General features: G+C 28.9%; 1 protein-coding gene across 1 annotated transcript in view; it reads left to right on the forward strand.

Moving 5' to 3' along the window:
- Window positions 1-21,426, forward strand: part of LOC148236716 (serine protease 33) — a 25,167-nt gene continuing 3,741 nt past the window's right edge. The window contains exons 1-6 of the mRNA XM_088183388.1: window positions 1-106; window positions 7,412-7,615; window positions 17,284-17,527; window positions 20,595-20,715; window positions 20,773-20,917; window positions 21,128-21,248. Coding sequence (XP_088039514.1) covers window positions 7,513-7,615; window positions 17,284-17,527; window positions 20,595-20,715; window positions 20,773-20,917; window positions 21,128-21,248 — 734 coding nt within the window. The 5' untranslated portion in view covers window positions 1-106; window positions 7,412-7,512. The remainder of the gene's footprint in view (window positions 107-7,411; window positions 7,616-17,283; window positions 17,528-20,594; window positions 20,716-20,772; window positions 20,918-21,127; window positions 21,249-21,426) is intronic.

Here is a 21,426-nt window from a genome sequence, read left to right on the forward strand (position 1 = left end):
TGGTAAATCAAGTTCTTTGTCAGTGTAAGGCCGATCGCCTCGCTGGCGGGTTTCAGTTCTAACAATAACGGCGCGTCGATATCTCTTTTCGCATTATGACCGAACCGTGAGTTTAATTTTATTAAAAATATGTTAAAATATGATAGTGAGTCCGTTAACGTAATACATAATATAAAAAATCATACGTATAAAAATGTGAACGTTTGTGCTGAGTTTTATTATTTTATTCATCAAACAGTTAGTTTTTTTGGTGTTGAGCGCAGTGAAAAGCGTACGGTACGATTAAAATAAAACTGCATATGAAACATTACATAAATTTTAATCTCATGAAATGATACGAAATTGAGCAATAAAATCCTTTGTCCTGTCATTAACATAATAATAAATTATTAAAAGCAAATAAAGTTTTTTAAAATCGATTAAAGGAATACGTTTCATTATTTATATTAAATACAATTATATTTACTATAATAATATGGAAGTATTTAAAAATAAAATAAGTGAAAAATATATGTAACATATTCCTAAATTTATATTGCATAAAATAGATACAAAATAAATTAATTGAATGCATAAAAGTGTTCTATAATAAATATATTTTTATTGACAAAAATATGAATAAGTTAAAATATGTCATTGAAGTGTAAATCATTTCTAATTGACTCTTTAAACCAACGACGTAAATTTAATGGGTCTTCATAAAATTTAATGTGTGAATATACTTTTTTATTATTTACAAAATTAAATAAATTTTAATAATATTTCAATAATTCGATTAAATAATATGTAAAAAAAATTATTTTAAAATACAAATATGATCCATTTATGTATATATTTACACTTTAATTTTTTATATAAAAAATATAGTGTTACTATATAAATAAGCTCATGCTTATTGTATTACAATCCATATGTACCGTTATATCATATCAGGAGTTAACCCAATGCTTTACAGCAGGGCAATAATAAAACCATAATAATTTCTACTAACGTACAGTCTGAAAATCTGAGATATTTTCTGCAATTAATAAAATTTAATAATAGAGCATAAATCAATTTTTTGTTATAAATAAATAAAAATGTAGCTTAATTTCATTTGATAAAAATATTTTTTGTGTTTTACAGTAATATTTGTGTATTGCTTTAGTTTTATCAACTTAATAATTATGAATTCGACTTTGTGACCTCTGCCACAAATTAAATCGTTCACATATAACCGCGCTTATATATTACACAGATATGGATATGTGGTATAATAACGTGTATAGTATATTGTAGTCGCTTTGTTGTATGCCGTGTAATTATTTTATCTAGTTTCTCCGTTGACCAGATCCATATAATTTATCATTCTCGCGTTCATAAATTGTAATTTGATAGTTGTCTTGATCATCTCTCGTCACTCTTCGCGCTCCATTAACCGAAGCACCAAACGAGAATAATGCCATGTTTTATAGGCGTACTTTAACAGTGTAATCGTTCTATTAAACGCTGACCCTTTTGCCCCATTTGTCGATTTGGGTAGCGTGAAAACATCGACCCTTGCCCTTTCCGATGACAACTTTGTCCTCGGGCGAAAACGGTTAATTACCCTGGCGTGTTTACTTATATGTAATAACGACACCAGCTTTATGAGGATGAGCTTTGTGTACTGTACCTATCTCATATCTCAATAATCAACATCAATTTATTCAATTTTCAGAGATAAAACACAAATACATAAATATTATTAATGTATAATAGTGCTATAAATTGACCATTTTAAGTTATTATTTTACGTAGCTTTGACGAATCCTGCCGATGTAAAGATTGCAATGATTCTTAGGTTCAAAGTTTCGAGAAAGATTTTGAAGTATTTTTTATCAAATTGTAAAGGTTTATTGATAGACTTATGGACACGATACAAAATAATTGCTATCACTATGAGTTAGCTGTGGCTCGGGGGAAGATTGATACTATCAGTATCCTGACGGGCCGTATGGTAAAGAAGTCCTATATTTATAACGTAATGTTAATGAAAATGTCAATAAAGCAATGATACGACATTCTACGACTACGGACAATTAAGCTTTAAATAATAATATCCTGAACACAGCATTCTTGGTCGTCTAGACTCTAGAAGCAATGTTCATCGTCCATAGTCCATTTTTATTTTATTTTTTTAATACATACAAAACTAATAATAATTTATATAAGTTTTTTAGCTAATTATCTCGATTGTTTTCTAGTTTAATTTAATTAAACTAAAAAAGTTATATTAAATTTTGCATACTTTAAAGCTAAATGTTAACGCTATTCAAGAAATAGTTAAAATTCACTAAAATTCTAAAAATATATTTATCGACTGGTAAAATAAAATTACCGGTAAATATTTTCATAACTACTGGTATTTTAGTGAATTTAAAAACAATACTTGGTGAATTTAAAAAGATTAATCATAACTCATTTTTGCATATGCTTTCCAGTAGTAACACTATTTTTCAAAACTGCAATTCTTACAAATTAAAGCCATGAAAATTTACATTTAGCACTCTTGTATAGTGAAATCTCTTTATAACGAATTACCCAGTATAACGAATCTCTAATTTGTACCCGAAAAACTTTTATACAAAATGTTTTTATTGTAACGAAAACTCAGTATAACGAAATATTTTGATCCAAATTTAAGAATGACGTTACAACTTTACAAAATATTTCTCCAAATTCAGTTTTTCTATGACTTGGCGTGTGCCGGATCTGTCTATGAGCGATATTCAAAGTGTTTTGCCGACCCTCAAACTTTTTTTAAAAAAGATTTTTTAAGCAAATTTTATCGTTATCCTTAAAAATAGACAAAACACGATCTGTCAATCTTATAAGATTTTATTTTGATGCTCTAGTAATATTTTCATTAAAAATAAAATAAAAATATAGCATAATTCTTACTTTCAATATAACGAATTTTCAATATAATGATTTTTTTTTTTTGGTCCCGTGAGATTTCTATACTGAGATTTCTAACATAGGAATATCACTAGTAAATTAAAATAAACTTGATGAATATGTCTTAAATATCATTACCCAATTAGCGACAAATATATTTCTAATTACTGATATTTTGATAAATAAAAAAAAATATTTCTCATACATTTTATCGCAATTTATGTAAAAATTACAATATTATGTGACAATGTTTTTTCACCAAGAAATTCATGTAATTTTTTCTGACTTGCTTTTAATAAACACAGATGCTTAAGAATCCGAAAACAATAATTGAAGGTTGAGATTTGGTTTAATGGCATTAACTACTCTATTCCTTATAAATAAAATATATAATAAACTTTGGCGAATAATTTGTAATTTATAAATTACCCGTCTTATTTTTAGTATTTCAATTAGTTATTTGGTTGTAAGCTCTGGGATCTTGTGTTCAGACACAAAAAAAATATTACAATTTTATCAATTGTAAAAAAATTATATCCTATTTAACTAATAAAGTAAAAATTAAATTACAAAACAAATATTTTCAAGCTTATAAAACCTGCTTAAATATAATGAAGAGTTAGTTGATTTAAGTCAAACTGAAAATGTTCGAGGTGTTAATATTAGTTCAGAGAAATTTCCAGTTGCTGAACTATCAATTAAGGACGATCTCCACTAAATTTAAGCAAAAAGTAATGAAAAGTCAAGCCACTAATAATATAACGAACAATTTATGAAAGTCAGTAAAAAGAAAAATGATAGGAAATATTTACAATTATCTTGCAACAATTTGAGCAACTAGTATAAAATCAGAGAGAGCTTTCTCTTTAACATAGTGATTTAAAATAAAATTAGATTAGGCCTAGATAATGTAAGGTAAAAATGTTATGTTTTTCAAGGGCTAATGACTATGTTTTTTTTTGTTCAAATTTTTTCTAAATTTTCATGCCATAAATAGTAAATATTAATGAAATTTTTTTGGTCACTTTGTATATATTACTGAACTGTAGATTGTTATCGTCTAATAGTGTCACATTTAAAAACACTATTACAATTAACTCATGCGTGTTCATTATTATTAAATATTATTAAAACTTCAGGGTTATATCATTAACTATATGTAACTGTAATTATTTTTTAGCTTCGCTAAAATATGGTTATAAGCATTACTTTGGTATGTGTTTTTATAACATCTTTTCGCGTAACGCCGTTCGATCGACCCAAATCTGTGTGTGGGCAAATTAAAAACAAACAGTTGTACCGTTAAAAATGTGTATGAAAATGTTTAGAGCCACTGCTCGTCGTAGAGATGCGAATAATTTTAACTGCGCGTTAATTTAATCAGCAAGATTTTTTTATGGTAGCTCTGTATATAAATAATATTAACTCATCATGACACACAACATTATGTATAATTAAATACAAATAATACGTTTTAGACTAAAATATCATTATGTGGTAATAGTATAATTATAATATTGAAACGTAACTTTGAAGATCATTTCGATTGCCAAAAAATTATAATTGGATAATTATTTTTGCAATCATTATGGGGGAAAAGTTAATTAGATCAATTCCTATCATATAAATTTAATTTCGGATAATAATAAATTAAAGTTATTTATATACTTATATATATGATAAAAATATTTTTCCGTTTACATTGTAATATATGTAGTGTGTTATCTATTAAATTTTCCGGTTTTTCTCTTTCGCCCTATTTCTTGATTGCACATTGAGATCGTCGAGATAATTATGAAAAGTCGTTCGGTTAGCGACCCGCAAATTATCCCATTATTTTCCATACAGATCTTACTTTGTATGTAATGGGAAATTGTCGAGAAAACAATAAAAAAACACAAAGAGCAATTTCATTTAGTTGTAAACTTTCTTTTATGTGATTAGATTTTTCACGAAATTTCATTTAACTAATTTTAGAACATATTTCGAGCAGATACTTTTTGAATGAAACCAAGAGCGACGCTCGAATGTCACAATATAAAGAAATATGAATATACATTTCTTTTTATAAAACTGAATTGAAATTGTATCTTGAGTTGAAGTGTCCAATTTGGATTCAAAGGGCATTCAAGAGGGAAACAAATCGCGTTGCTTCTAACCTAAGGACTATTTGTGAATTGTGAAAATGCTCACGAGTCAACGGTCTGAACAACAAACACTATATTTGAAATTGCAATATCATTTTATGTATCAATGTGTATTATGCGTATTTTTGTGCACAGTAATTATAATTAATTTTCATATAATACATTATTGGCTTACAAATAAAACAGTTATGCATATTAACATGGATATGCATTTAAGATATCGTTAAATTAATTTCAGTTTGCACTGAAAACCGTTGGACCTTACTTTAATAACAACAAAAAATCAGTGCTGTTAGATACGAAATTGCACATTATAGAAGATGATATTCGTTGCCCAATGCAAACAATTTTATATTTATCGTTGTGCATTAACATATGCTCAAGATATATGTATATTACATAAAAACAAAGAGTATGATTCCATCACGAATCATCTGCATTAGTCAAAGTATCGAGATTTGGACAAAGTAAGGACCACTTTTATTAGAGCTTCCAACAAACTTTTATCAGAGCTTCCAACAAAAAATTACCCATGGAACTCTGCCTTGATTTCTGACATAAAATAACGAGAGATACAATCCGAAGAGACCGTCCGATCTGCTCCAACCAAGCATTTATTCCAAAGCTTAAAGAGTTCAACTTGATCTTAGATACGATTTGAAGACTAAAACAACAATGTAAATACTATAGCAAAAACAAATAATTACAAAATGCTCTCAGAAATACAGACATCATTATTTAAAAATTATACAACCATATTTTAAACATTATTATTACGTAATTGTGGTAAAAATATTTTATTTTAAACAAGATGACCACTCACATGCCATGAGTAAGTCACTTTGTTATACGTTACATACATAAATATTTTTAATTTTTGATGAAAAATTTGTAAAAATGTAAAATTTATAAAATAAATTTAATATAGCCAGTATAATTATTTAATATAGCTTGCAAGCAAATCATTAAAAAAATAAGGTAAAGCTATTATAAATCTTATAAAAACATCTTTTAAACTCTTAGATTTTTTAGCTTGGTCCTATATTGGGATATATTGTATACTGTTTTTTCTATGAAATTTTAAAAGCCCTGTTTTTTGTAAAATGTGATGCAATTGACATAAAGTCATAAATTCATTTTCATATAGAATTTGAAATATTTACATAATATAAATGCTTTTATTTTTTATATTCTTCTGTTGAAGTTTGTCATAGATACGCAGAATTCAAACAAAATGACGCAAACGCATTTTTGGTATAAATGGTAATAAATCCGCTAGATCTATCTTAAAATGGTAATATAAAATATACAATGAATTACGCTTAATAAATGGACAGTACTTAACGCTATTGTCGTCTATTTACAGTCCCTAAAGCATCTTGTACAATAAGTATTTCTATACATGCTATATTGTCCTCCGGATACTGCGTCATCATATTCTCCAAGACGTTCCAGAGATCTGGTCTTAACTCTTGGAGATTCGGGACGACTACTTGGCTGAACTAAATCTAACGATCCAAGTAAGAGCGACTGTTTGACCCTAGCTTTTAAGGGTCGGCTCAGTTGATTTAGCTTAGTTATATTCTATAGAAACCACTGATTGATTAAAAATCGCTAAGATGTTATTTCATCTTCATATGATAATCCATCCGAAAAATGTGATTTATTAACATTCAAATCAGGATTCGGAAAACAAATATTTGCATAATCGTCAGCAGATAAAAAATAATTTATGAAGTGAGTACAGTTGAGATTTAGTACAGTGTACAGTCCAAAGCGATAGTTTCCTTAGTTGGTTCAGTTGTCCATTGGCGTCAACGTATCAACAGATCTCCAGATCGAAGCTCCCACTTTGAATTAGGTGTCGATTGCCGATTTTAATTACACAAATCATTTAATCTTACTATCTTTTTAACAGATATTGTATAACTAATTTATACGCAACGATATAAACTTACAGTTAATATCAAATAAAATCGTTTTTCTCTTAAAACTCATAGATACTTTATCTTCACGCAACTGATAAGTGTTTAGGGCTCTCAATTTAAATAAATGACATACTAAAAGTTTTTTAAAAAAATATTTTATTTGCAATAAATGTCGTACATATCTAAGTCATGTAATAATAACCAAGTAAATACGCAAATTAATTATATTAACAATAAGCGACTTTTTATCAGATGCAAGGTTTGCAATATGGAAGATGAAATGTTAAAAATAATATAAAAAATATAAAACAACAGAGATGTTCACATTTAATTGTCTATTTATTTTAGCAATGCTGTAGCTATAATATGCAAAAGATGTAGATAGATTGAATATAATATCAAAGTCTTGTATTCCAGATCCATAATCCAATGCCAAGGTGATAACAAGTCGTGGTAATGTGCCAACCTTACCCACGACCTGAGATGACATCTCTAGCTTCTATCGCCATCCAGCAGTCATGCAAATAGATAGGTGCAAAAGGAGAAGAAACTTCAATGTTATCATATCGCCAGTGCTCGTAGTCCTGTTCGTTTTTGTTCGACACACCTGTGCCGCTGAAGGTATTATATTATAATATTTTACATATAAACCATATTGTATTATACATGCCAGTTAAGAAAAGCCAGAAAAGTGTCTTCGAATAATATTTTATACCTAATATTTTAACAAGCAAATGTAAATTCTAAAATACTTTTTAAAAACGACTTCAGAGTAACACTTAGTTACTTTTTACTAAATAATAGCCATAGAAACATGGCGTGACATCGTACATTGTCGCAGTCATGCGGAAGAAGTGTGCCTCGTTACTAACGACACTCAATACATGCATATGTATACCTAAGTATATAATATATAAAGGATCGCCCACTGACCTACAACGTCCTGCCCTAGTGATTCAATTAACACTTTCCGACATAGTGAGGTCTTGAACCGTTAAAAGTTGTGTTTATTTTTCTACAACATATACATCATACATGTAGCACAAAAAACATGTATTATTGTAATGTTTTACAAATGATACTATCAAAATTCATTGTTACATATTTTTTGCATAAAATATGCTCATGTTTTATAATTTTTAATAACATTAACTTTTATGTATCTTCAATTAATTAGTATCGAAAAAAATAGAATATGCTAATAGGCATTTTCGCTATTCACCAATTTTATGCTAATATCTCCCAAATTGTTTTTTTTATGAAATTCCACTTTCTTTTTTTAAATGAGAGTTTATTTTTTATACTATTCATGCGTATCTGTGTATAATGTAAAAATGAATATATTAAAATTTTATATACATATTATAAATTGGAAAGAAGCAGTAAAATTGGAACACAAGATGAAGCTCACCTTGCCGCCGGCAACAATAAACGAAAACACGTTTATTAACATACATGTGTATGTACATAAGTAAAAAAATTAAGAACAAAGATGCACATTTAGTTATAGAAGTTATGCAGAATAATTGCCGATATTATTTTATTATAAATATAGCAAATACATTATCTTTTTTTTCGTCACAAATTGAAAATCTTTTTATTTGAAAAGTTAAATTTGGACCAAAATATCCAACATCTAGAATTTTTCCTCATTATTTAGCATTTTAAAATTTTACTTTAATTAAAATCAATTAACATATATTAATTTAATTCCCTTGTAATGATGTAGGTCAAAGGCTTTTAAGATATTTCTTAAACCATAGAAGGTTCAAAGGAAAAAATAATTGAACTACGTAATTAATGTAATGTATTTATTTAGCCCTTTACCTAATCATATCAACTTAAATAGTTGATATGATTAGATAAAGGGCTAAGTCCACCTCTCCATCTATTTTGTGTGTCTATGTAATAAATACATTTTTATTACTACTACTACTTTCACTATTCACGTCATTCCTAAGTTATCTAAAAGGTTTATTCAAGTTTTATTTATATTATTTGCCCTTGAAATGGTATTGATATATTTAAAGCAGGCCTTAGTTCTAAACCATGCTTTTCTTATTTTATTTTTGCAATCTATCTTTCCATCCTGACATTCAACAGAACTTTTACTATTTAATTTCACGCGGGTGAATCGCCCATCAGCGATTTATCAGGACAACTATCAATCAATTACTTTTATCTTCCGTCTTCCAGTCGATCTCTCCGTAATCAATTTATTAGCCAATTTCCGTCTTAGTGAATTTTATTTTGGAACCTCTGAATTATTTTCTTGCTGATCATTAGTGTTGAGTTCCAAACAGACTTTAGTTCGTTTGCCTCTATTGTCCAAATACGCAGCCATTCTTGAATTTTGTCTAGCTTTTCTTGCTGTATCCGGATTCCCTTGAGTACAGTACTGGCCTTATTAGACTGCCCTGAGCTATTCCAGATTTTATTGGACAGATGAAGGATTTTTTATCTTTATGTGTTACTATAAAATATCTTTTGCTCAGATATTACTTTATAATTTTATATATATATATATATATATATATATATATATATATATATATATATATATATATATATATATATATATATATATATATATATATATATATATATATATATATATATATATATATATATATATATATATATATATATATATATATATATATATATATATATATATATATATATATATATATATATATATATATATATATATATATATATATATATATATATATATATATATATATATATATATATATATATATATATATATATATATATATATATATATATATATATATATATATATATATATATATATATATATATATATATATATATATATATATATATATATATATATATATATATATATATATATATATATATATATATATATATATATATATATATATATATATATATATATATATATATATATATATATATATATATATATATATATATATATATATATATATATATATATATATATATATATATATATATATATATATATATATATATATATATATATATATATATATATATATATATATATATATATATATATATATATATATATATATATATATATATATATATATATATATATATATATATATATATATATATATATATATATATATATATATATATATATATATATATATATATATATATATATATATATATATATATATATATATATATATATATATATATATATATATATATATATATATATATATATATATATATATATATATATATATATATATATATATATATATATATATATATATATATATATATATATATATATATATATATATATATATATATATATATATATATATATATATATATATATATATATATATATATATATATATATATATATATATATATATATATATATATATATATATATATATATATATATATATATATATATATATATATATGACAAGATAGTGCTTTTTGATTTTATATCTTAATCCCAAATGCTACATTTTGTAGAAAGCTTGGCTTATATACAGAAAAGCAGCTTAGAAATAGTTTCTTTCTTGTAAATTTTTAGTAATCTCATTTGCTGAAAGCCGATTTGGTGGCTTAGAATTATCTCTTGTTTCTGTAGTATTAAATTAGTTATACAAACATTTTTTTATAAAATAGATAAAATACTAATTAGCTTGATTTAAGATTTCACGTCTTCTGTGTTCCTTCCTGGTTTTAGAATAAGGATATCCTGTACCATCTTTCATAGTGTTCAAAAATATTGTTGTCTTTTATTGCATTGAAAATGTTTGCGATTGTTTTTATTATTTTTTCCAAGTATTTTTTCTGCAACCAAATCATGCCCAGAAACTATTTTGAGATTTATCATTTAAAATTATGGAATTAATTTATCTTATTTTTATTTTTCTAAAAGGGAAGTCAAGTTTCTGTGGTGCTTTTAGAATTGACTGTATTTTTTTTCCTCATTTTCTACACAGGACGCTAGAATGGTTTGAAAACTTTCAGATGATCTTAAATTGCGGTAGCTTTTGCTTTTCCTGCCTATTTTTTTGCGTTTGTGGTATTATATGAATTAGATAATAACTTGTGGCTTCAGTCGCAGCTATTTTTTTATATAATCTTGTATTGACTGATTCTTTTTGTCACTTAGGATTTGTTTTAACTCTTTCATTGCTTTTAATTTCACTTTAATGCTTGGTTCCATTGTGCATTTTAATATTTCTTTTAATTTTCTATTCTCTGCAGTTTTTGGTAAACTAATAAAAGCAAATTGTTTGGTAAACCATTTTTAAACACAATTTATGATTTTATTATTGCATCATCCATAAAAAATTGTATTCCAAATTTTACTTATACCGCCAATAAGTTAGTAATTTTATAAATACATAGCATTACTTAAAAGCTAAATTATATGTGTTATTGATTTACTTAAAACATGTTTATGCAATTTCACTTAAAACTTATATTTTACTTATTTTGCATATCTGAAGTAACATACAGGTAAATAATTAATTGAAATATTAAAAAAAAATATACAAATATATCAATCAATATAAAATACATGATATGAACTTTCTATTAATATTTTTTTAACTTCTATGTAACATCAACGGTTTATCAGATACATACTATGTATAATATATTAAAAGCACATTTTTTTGTACTACTAATATGTTTTATGTTATGTTCATCATGATAGTGATATGAATAATGTAAATTCATATTTATTTTATATGTATTATACATTTTTTTATAAAGCGTAACTAATTATGAAACATAAACATTTACTCGTACTAGTATTTATTTCAATATATATCTATTTATATATAATTTAAAAAAGGACCAGATAATTGCCGCAAATTTTTATTTAGTATCAATAAACTATTATTTCACTGATAATTTATGTAGATATTTAAGAGTGATAATTATGAGAATATAGTATAAATCAAAAACTTTAAAAAATATTTTTAAGTACACAACGTACTTATTTTAAAAAAAAATTACAGTCAGTCTTCAAAAACATATCATGTTTAACCTAATCTAAATTTAGTTCACTTCTGTTAAATAGAAAGTTCTCTCTGATTTTACACTAGTTGGTTGAATTGTTGCAAGATAATCAAATGCTAGTTGTAAATATTTCCATCGCTCTTTTTCTTTATTTAAGTATATCGTTTCTCTTCTTACTACCATTAATAAATCGTTCAATATGTTATTAATGGATTGACATTTTATCTTTTTAAATTTGATGATTTTTTTCTTTAAGGGACTTATAAGATACTTGGTACATTTTTATTTAAACTTTACTTCAATCAACCCTCTAATTATTGTAATTAGGCAATCGTTTTATAAGCTTGACAATATTTGATCCGTAATTAAATTTTCAGTTAATTGGTTAGTGGGATAAATTTAATGTAACTTTACATAAGATCTCACAGTATACTGTCGAATAAATGATTGGAATTTGTAAATTATAAATTATTTGCCAAAGAAGAACTTGCTAATATATTTTTCTTGCCAGATTTTCAGACCAAAGCATTGTTTTTGTCAAAAACAAGTCTAAGAGAATATTAAGAATTTTTTGATTGAAAAACATCCTCCAATCTTATCCACTACAAAGTCGTCACATTATATCATAGTTCCAAAATAAAATTACAATATAAAATAAAACAAATGTGATTTTTAAATTTAATGAAATACTAGTAATTAGAATTATAATTACTGTTAATTAAAAACTAGTAATACTTGCCCTAATTTTAACTAGAATTTTGACAGTGCTTAATTTTTCATACTAAAATACTAAATACAAATGTAAATTGTTTTTATGGCATTAATTTGTATGACTTTAAATTAAAAAAAAGTGATAAAATAAGTCTGAATAATGGCTTGTGTATTAAAATTATTTTTTGTAATTAACACGCTGTTGGTTTAAGAGTCGCAATGGCAGCAAGCCATTTAGAGTTTGCTGTCATTATGACCCCTAGATCGAAATATGTTTATTAAATTTGCAGCTAATTTTTATTTATGTTTTATTATTGTAATAAACATTTCGAAACAAACAAAATTATCTATCCTAGAAACTCAACTTCATACCTAAATTTCGCGCCTCGAACAAAGAACGACCTACGATAATAAATTTCATATTTCGCGCGCACGCGTTTTGTCCCTTATTTATAGTCGAAGTTCACAACACAATGGGGACAGCCTCTCGGGGCACGAAGGGTCGCTAAATTTCATCGGGACAAAGGCAGCCGGCAAAAGGAGGGCGCCATTGAATCGCTCGGAAACTTTTCCTCGGCGATGATTTTCTTTTTCGGGCCATCGCTCCATATTGTCGCGTCCGTTTTCCCACGGTCAGGCTTCGTCACGCTTTTTTTCACACGGAACCCCTGAACTGTGAAAACAGCCCGGACTCGCTTCGTTTGGCCTTAGATCTTATTGTGGTGTTCTAGTTCGTTCTATTTTTTTAAATACTTTTCGCAACCGATAAAAACACGAGCCAGACCAACGACCGGAAAATTGCTGTTGCTTTCGATTGGGACTTAAGCGCTATATATATAATTTTCAGAGCTAAACATAGAACTGTTACTTCATTGACGGCTCGTACTAGATACTAGCTGCTTGACCTTTTCATTCATGTATTTTTATTGCATGCTGAATTGCAAGGAAAGATTTAATCTAGTAGCAATCTATGCATTATATGTGTATTATTACCGATTTCATAGAAATATTTAATATATAAATTTTAATACATAATTTCTATTAAAATCGATTAAATATAACACTATATATACTATTTACTATTTTAGATACAAGATAAATCTTCTTAAACTGAAATTGAAAGTGTTTTTTTTTTGTTTTAAAATGTATTCATTATATTTATTTTATTAGTAAGACGAAATGAAAATCATTTTTTTAATGAAACAGAAAAAAATACTATTTAATGTTTATTTTTATTTTAAAGTACCTTCTAAATATATATTTGACTTCTCAGTTTTTTTAATTCCATTGCATAAAATGTCGGAGGCTTTGATGCGAAATATTCTAATAGTCCCTTTTACACTTCATCTGCTTGTTGATTTTATTTTTCGTTAAGTGTTGCATTGATCAAAATAAATAGTAGTGGGAAGAGAAAGGTCTATATAATAAGATGGATTAGATACAACTTTCCAGACAAGTTCCTTGAATTTATTGAGAGTCAATTTCGCCACACGCATTGTAGTGTTATAGAACTATTCGACTTCTGTTGACATATGCAGGTCTTTTATTTTACTTTCTCGTGCAAACAATTCAGCTGATCGTAAGAAAAGCTTGCGGTTATTGTTTGCCCAGGTTTAAGAGTTTCGTAATGTAACTATACAGACAAAATAACTTTTCTTGCAGTAAGCCCGTTTTGTCACTTAATCTTTGGAGCAACTGCCTTCTACGACAATTATTGTACAACACTCATTTCTCCGGTTATCAATCATAAATATAATCTAGAAATGGATACTCAGCTAGAAATTTTTTAGACTTGTTTTCTTTGCTCAATTTTTGTGGAACCTATTGTATATATATATACCTTCTTTCCAAGCCTTAAATTGTTCACTTTGTAAAAATTCTGCATTGGTAAATTTTAGGGCATAATTTTTTTTTTAATTTAGAAATCTGGAGTGCAAATGTGTACCAACACAAAACACGATCAAAGCACGGCTGATTCTTAAAACTAAAATTTACATTTAGGGATTATCTAATATAACATTTTTTGTAGCTTTGGTTGACTGATTTTTTTATTGAATATTTATCGAACAAACTTTTAATATTAAATAGAATATATTGCATGCTTATTCTTTATACGTATACAATAAAAACAATAATGTTGAAGTATGAAAATAAATTATTCAGGAGAATAAAAAATATTTATTTATCTCATTTATCAAAAAATATTTATTAAAAAGCATACGACATACAATAGGAATAGTTCAAATAGAAAAATAAAAATCCACGCTAAATATAATATAAAATACGAACCTTACAAACGTAGTCGTTTTTCCACGAATTTGTGAACTTTTTAGAAAGCTTTACGACAAAAGTTAAGGGTGAAAGTATGAAAGAAATGATATTATTACTCATCGCTACTCGACAATCCTACGATGAATTCTGAAGTATCAAATATCATACATAAGTATAATATAATATATGAAATAATAAAAAATAAATATAAAATATTATTCGTTGGCTTAAAAGTCTTAAATAAAAACGCAAAAAAATGTAATGCTAATTAGACTTGTTTTTTTATAATAAAAAATATTAAATTCTTGTTTTAAATATTTTTTCAATTTCTATTGTATCTGGGAGATCAGAATTTAAAATTATTTTTTAATTTTAATTCCGAACGATCATCACAGATTGGGTTCTCCTAGATTTTCCCAATCTTACGGATTAGTTAGGTCGTGTACAGTAATCTATTGATTGTAAGCTGTATTAATAATTGACATCATTCATTTTCAGAATAATTTGAGTCTGCTGTCTCATATTTACATGGAGGTGTTGATTGTGTTTACCTCGTTGTAACGAACTGCGTTATCGCTTTTCATATTCAATTAATAAATGAAAATGTCAGCCAGCTATGTCAAAACGCGCTACAAGCTACAAATTCCATAACTATAGATTTCAGTGCAAATTTAAATACAGGAATGCACAAATTTCAGGTTTAATGTACACAACGTATGTGGTTATGTTTCGCTATTTATGTATTGATTGTTCATGGTAAAAAACCGCAGTTAATTTTAACTTATTGAAACACGTAAATAGTTTTTAATTCGCTAGTCGAGTTAAGAAAATAAATAATGCAACTTCAATGCTGGAATACGAAGCAGTTAGATTCCACTGAATTAATAATACATGAACTTTGAAATTGGATATTTTCGATTACAGGAACTTTACTTTAACTTAAAATTAGCATAGACTTTTAAATTACCTTAGCTCTACTTAAGTTAATTGGAACCAGCGAAAAATTAAAAATCAGAGAGAGGCAGTTTCAGACTTATCGGAGGCGAAAATTCGGTCACTTTCGTCAACTGCACCTACACGTTTTTATCTCGATATCTGATAAATATGATTAATATACATTTTTTAGCAGCTTCAGTACATTAATCATGAGATCCGAAATTTGACCCACAGATATTGCAACAAATATGGTAAATTCGCTTCAAAAAATAACCATTGTCTCATCACAGACAACGTTGAAGCCTAATATATTATAGATATTTGTTTAATAGTTAAATCTTTGGACGACCATCTACTCATCATAAAAACTTTCTTAGAAGAAAATACCCGACTAAGAAAGATAATAGCCGCTGAACCATGTCAAAAAAAAAACATTTTTTTAATTTGCTTTGCTCGCACATTCCTAATTACAGCACTGTATACTAATACATACTAACATGTAAACAGTGTTCTTTCCATCTATTAAATGTCAGCTTTATCATTCTTGGGTATTATCACACAATAAATATTAATATTACAAACCTTAAATGATGAGGAAATCTACTAAATAGATTACGCTTACTATTGTGTTTAAATTAAATTATCGTACAAAGTATTCAGTTCAGTGGTTCGCAACCCTTTTATACTCATGCATTCATTTGTATAAAATTTCTCTTTCAATACGTTCATGCTTTTTCAAACGCACAATCATAAAATTTCACGCGCGCGTAGTCAATCAACACACAGCTTTCCATACCAAAAAAAATCATATTATACTATACATAACATATTTATATGCATAAATGCTAATTGATGAACTTGTACTTTCGACGCCGTTTCGGAACACATGTATTGAGGCGGAATACTCGGTCCGATTGACTTTCACACTTAGACAATGTTGTTGTTGTTTTTGTACGTTTGACCTGATTCTCGCCGTTAAGGCGGGCAACATACTACGAAGACTAGAACGATACTATCTATATATTTATTATTGTTAAGTTTCTGAACTAAAAATAATATTTTTTAAATTAAAAAATAGAGCAAATAAAAAGATCCGTAATTTTAATTTTAGTTAACAGGAAGAAGTAGAGTATGATCAAAGAGTTAAAACAGTATATTTAATAAATATTTATTTATTTAAATGTTTATAATTTTAAATTAATTGATTGTAAAAAAAAATATTGCTTCTCGGAAGTTCCGGATCTACCGTCAAAAGCAATACAACTAGAATAGTGGGAATGCTCGGTTAGCATCTACAACCTTCTAATGTCAAAATGTAAATAATAAAAGTTATTTGTTTTTAGGTATTTTCGGTTTGGGTGCCCGGTTGGTGCAGCGCGCACTCGGACTGCCACAATCTTGCGTGCATTCTGGCGCGGCACGCGAATGCACTTTGGCGCTTGCGTGCTGGGCGCGTGGAGGGACAAACGCACCCGGATGCGGTGACGGCTGGCTATTTTCGTGCTGCGTGTACGACAAGCAACAGCAGCAGCAGCAATACGCGCCCCTACAGGACAACTTCGTGCATAGGTCAGCCGAGGATGAACGGTGATTTTTTTAATTATTTACAAATAATCATAAGTTATTCTATAAATCTTATGTTACTTCTATGTATGTGAGCAGTTTATTTAAAAATATCCGACCATAATTTTTCGTGCATACCGATGGCGTAGCTATGGGGGGCGGGCCGCCCCGGACGGCACTTGCTTGGGGGCGGCATATTCACGATGGGATCGTCTAGTGTGGTTCTTAACCCTGAATGCACTAAAAAATATATAAATCCACGAATAACAAGAGCTTAATAATAACCAATTTATTATTTTAAGAAATGCTGATTTTATGACCCTGCAAAAAATGTATGGGGGGGGCGGCAATTTTAAAGATCAATTTTAAAGGCACATACCCTAGCTACACCACTGGTGCATACACTAATGAAGCTAGGCAAGCGTTGCACATATATAGACGATCCTAATGCGCATGCTTGATTTTGTTTCTACCTGCGGAAGCTGTTAGTAAAATTGTAAGGAAGCACTGTCGGATTTTCGTTTTTAACAAAATGACAGAAAAACTTGAACAATGCTACTGTATTAAATGTTATACAACGCTTGGTGATTCCCAAAAAGGAAACGATGCGCAAGATTTAACATGCCTTTGAGGAAAAAGCAATGAGCACCGCTTCAAAGATGGCCGCATATCAGTGGTAGTGATAGGCTCTTAACATCTATAAATGAGATCATCGTTGACTAAGTGTGAGCCCTGATTATGCAGGATCGTCTAATCAAGATCAGAGAATTTACAGACAAGGCGAGCATGAGCATTGATTTGGGTTTTAGGAGAATATCAGCGAAGTTAGTGCCAAAGCTGCTTACGATCGAGCAGAAGCAACTCAGTTTGGATATCGTACAAAATATGCTGGTAACTGTGAACTTCCTCAGCACAGTAATCACTGGGGACGAGGCCTGGGTTGGGTTCAACCCAGAAACCAAGTTGCAGTCCTCACAATGGAAGCCTGCAACATCCCCAAAGCCAAAAAGAACAAGGCAGGTCCACATGTTCTTTGATTCCAGTGGCATGGTTCATCACGAGTATGCACCACACGACACAACATCACCAAGGAGTAGTACCAAGAGGTTCTGCGATGCCTTCGTGATTCTGTCGCGAATGGCTGTACCTGTAGGCAGCAGGCAATTGGAAGCTCTATCACGATAATGCATTCGCCCATTCTTCTCATATGATAGGAAGCTTCCTAGCTAAACTCAAAAAAACTGTGCTTCAACAGACTCCCTACTCTCCCGATATGCCTCTGTGTGAGCTGAAAATACCCCTAAAAGGAACCAAATTTTAATCCAGAAAAGACATCATGCAGAATTCGATGGAGCTACGCACTATCTCAAAGAGGCGTTCCAACGCTGCTTCCAACAGTGGCAGAACCATTATGACAAATGTGTGGCAGCTCAATGAGACTATTTTGAAGTAGATTAGTCTAAGAATGCTATATCTGAATACGAGTATTTTTTGTGAATAAATGTCGAATATTTTTGTTGTTGATTACAAGATAAAATACAGTTTATTTCAAGATAAGAGCTTGCTCTTCAGACAAGACATTCACTCTGATTCCAGATTCCAATTCAGACAGGATCTTTGTCCTGGGATAGCCAGCCCTCGCTCTACATTTACATTAAGCTAATAGTTTTGTCCCATGGGCAACTGCGATCCTTATCTGATTTAGCCATCGCATCTCTCAACCTCCTACCTAGGCTGTTGCTAGTGACCTCAGTCGGCTTGATTGTCGCAAAGCAACTAATGCTCTCTGGTATCTCTAAACGTTCTGTAGACGGAAATATGATAGTTGCGATATGGGAAGAAAGAGAGGAAGTGTGCAGTTACAGTTAGATAGGTTCATTACAGGAGAAATAATTGTTTTTTGCGCTCTCCTATTGGTCAAAATTCAGTTTAGATGTGCTTCATTCGATACTCACTTATTGTAAGTCGTAATATTGTTATAAAAAGTTTTAATATAAGCAATAGAAAACCAAACGTTTCCACTGTGACGGCACGATTTATTGCTATAAGGGAGAATTTGCCCCCACTTGAATTTGGCCAGAAAAGTCATATAATGAAGTACCATGAATCTTAATGGAATCGAACTATCAAAAAAACGACTAGCTAGCAAACTTTTGCCTTAAAAAGCTGAAATGACGTCCCTTGAAAAATTGAAATGACTACCCTTGAAAAACTGAAATGACGTCCCTAGTTGCTACTGATGACAGCCAAAGTGGCATATCTCAATACGAATATGGCTTACCAAAGTCCTAAAATTAATACCACGAAAATTTGTATTCGATATTCAGACTCGGCCAAAGACGGATTAACTTGGAGTTCAACTCAAATCCACCACAGCCACTTGAGATGACCAGTTCATCGCCATCTTTAGACCAACTAAATTTATGCAATCATCAAATTAAATATTGCGTGTAAGCTTTATCTGGTTAATAATAAATAATATATTAAATAAAGCTTATCCATCCGAGCAAAATATTTTTTTTTTAACGTTGTATGAGTTGGGTATTTTGAGATGACGTATTTAACAGATCCTGACCTCAGGGCTCAGGCGGGTTGGAAAATTAAAACTTTTCGTGCAAATATCTATTACATTTGAAAATTCACAAAAATAAAAAAAGTTATATTATAAAATAATCAAAAAACTTTGTTTATAATTTATATACACATTTCACGTTTGATATTCATCTGAGACTTACAATTTACATAGTCAATCTAATTGACACAAAGGAGTATTTATATTTATATGAAAAGTTTTGCAAAGCCTGCGAGACTTGATCATCCCACGTAGCTCTTCTTGAGGACGTCGACGATTTAACCTTTATAGCTGAGCCGTGATCATGACAAAATTCTATGGTGCAGTGTTAAAAGTATCTGTATCAAAAAAATATTATATACCTTTACCATTATTTTTAGAATCCATTACTATTTGCTTCTCGACATACGAAAGAAAACTCTTATAACAAGTATGGTTCACTGGTCGCAGTAACCATAAATAAGGTTTCCAAAAATAAAAATATTTTACGAAGCTATAAATACCACTTATATTTTTTAGTAATCCTCCGCAAGTACCAACATATAAATGGGACCCCTTGGAAGAAGGTACGACGTGGCGCAGACGATCTAACATACCAACCAACGTCTTGAGAAGAAGAATAGACGACGATTACGATGATGTACTAAGCAATGAACAATACAATCTTTAGCGATTTCTTTAATCTATGATTTTTTAGGAAACCGATTGCGGAATAGCGGGTGGAGGTTTTTCTGAAAATATACTTCAAAAACGCATCATCGGCGGTAGAGCAGCACAATTTGCAGAATTTCCATGGCAGGCTCACATCAGAATTGGCGACTACCAGTGCGGCGGAGTTTTGGGTATTAAACTTAGACTTCCAATGTATAACACGGCCTGATCAAAAGTTTTAATTTATTATTTTAGACTATAGGAAATATAGAAATATACTTGACTTATAATCATATCATATCTCTCTCCTACTTAGGCTGTAAAGTTTTGGACCTAAGAATTCTATTAAATCTTCTCTATATAATATATACTGTATATATCTGATATGTTTCTTGATACAGTTTCTCGCTGGTTCGTGGCAACTGCAGCTCATTGTGTCCAGCGAGCAAGACCAAAAGAGATTGCAGTATGGCTCGGAGCATTGGATACTAGAGCACAGGCACCACCGGCAGAGAAGCACAGGTGTGTTATAGATGTATTTATAGTGAAATATCTCCAAAGTGTACGCCTCTGTAAAAGACTGAAATTCCAAGACCGGTTTCAAACTGTGCACTTGTGTGTATCATTCTCAAAGATCTGGTTGCAATATAATCAGCTTCACTGAAGGGAATTGTGTACATTTTCTAAAATCAATAGGTTC

The sequence above is a fragment of the Plectrocnemia conspersa genome, unplaced genomic scaffold, assembly GCF_051122295.1.
Source record: "Plectrocnemia conspersa isolate PC_06_02 unplaced genomic scaffold, ASM5112229v1 ptg000003l, whole genome shotgun sequence".
NCBI classification, from domain to species: Eukaryota; Metazoa; Arthropoda; class Insecta; order Trichoptera; family Polycentropodidae; genus Plectrocnemia; species Plectrocnemia conspersa.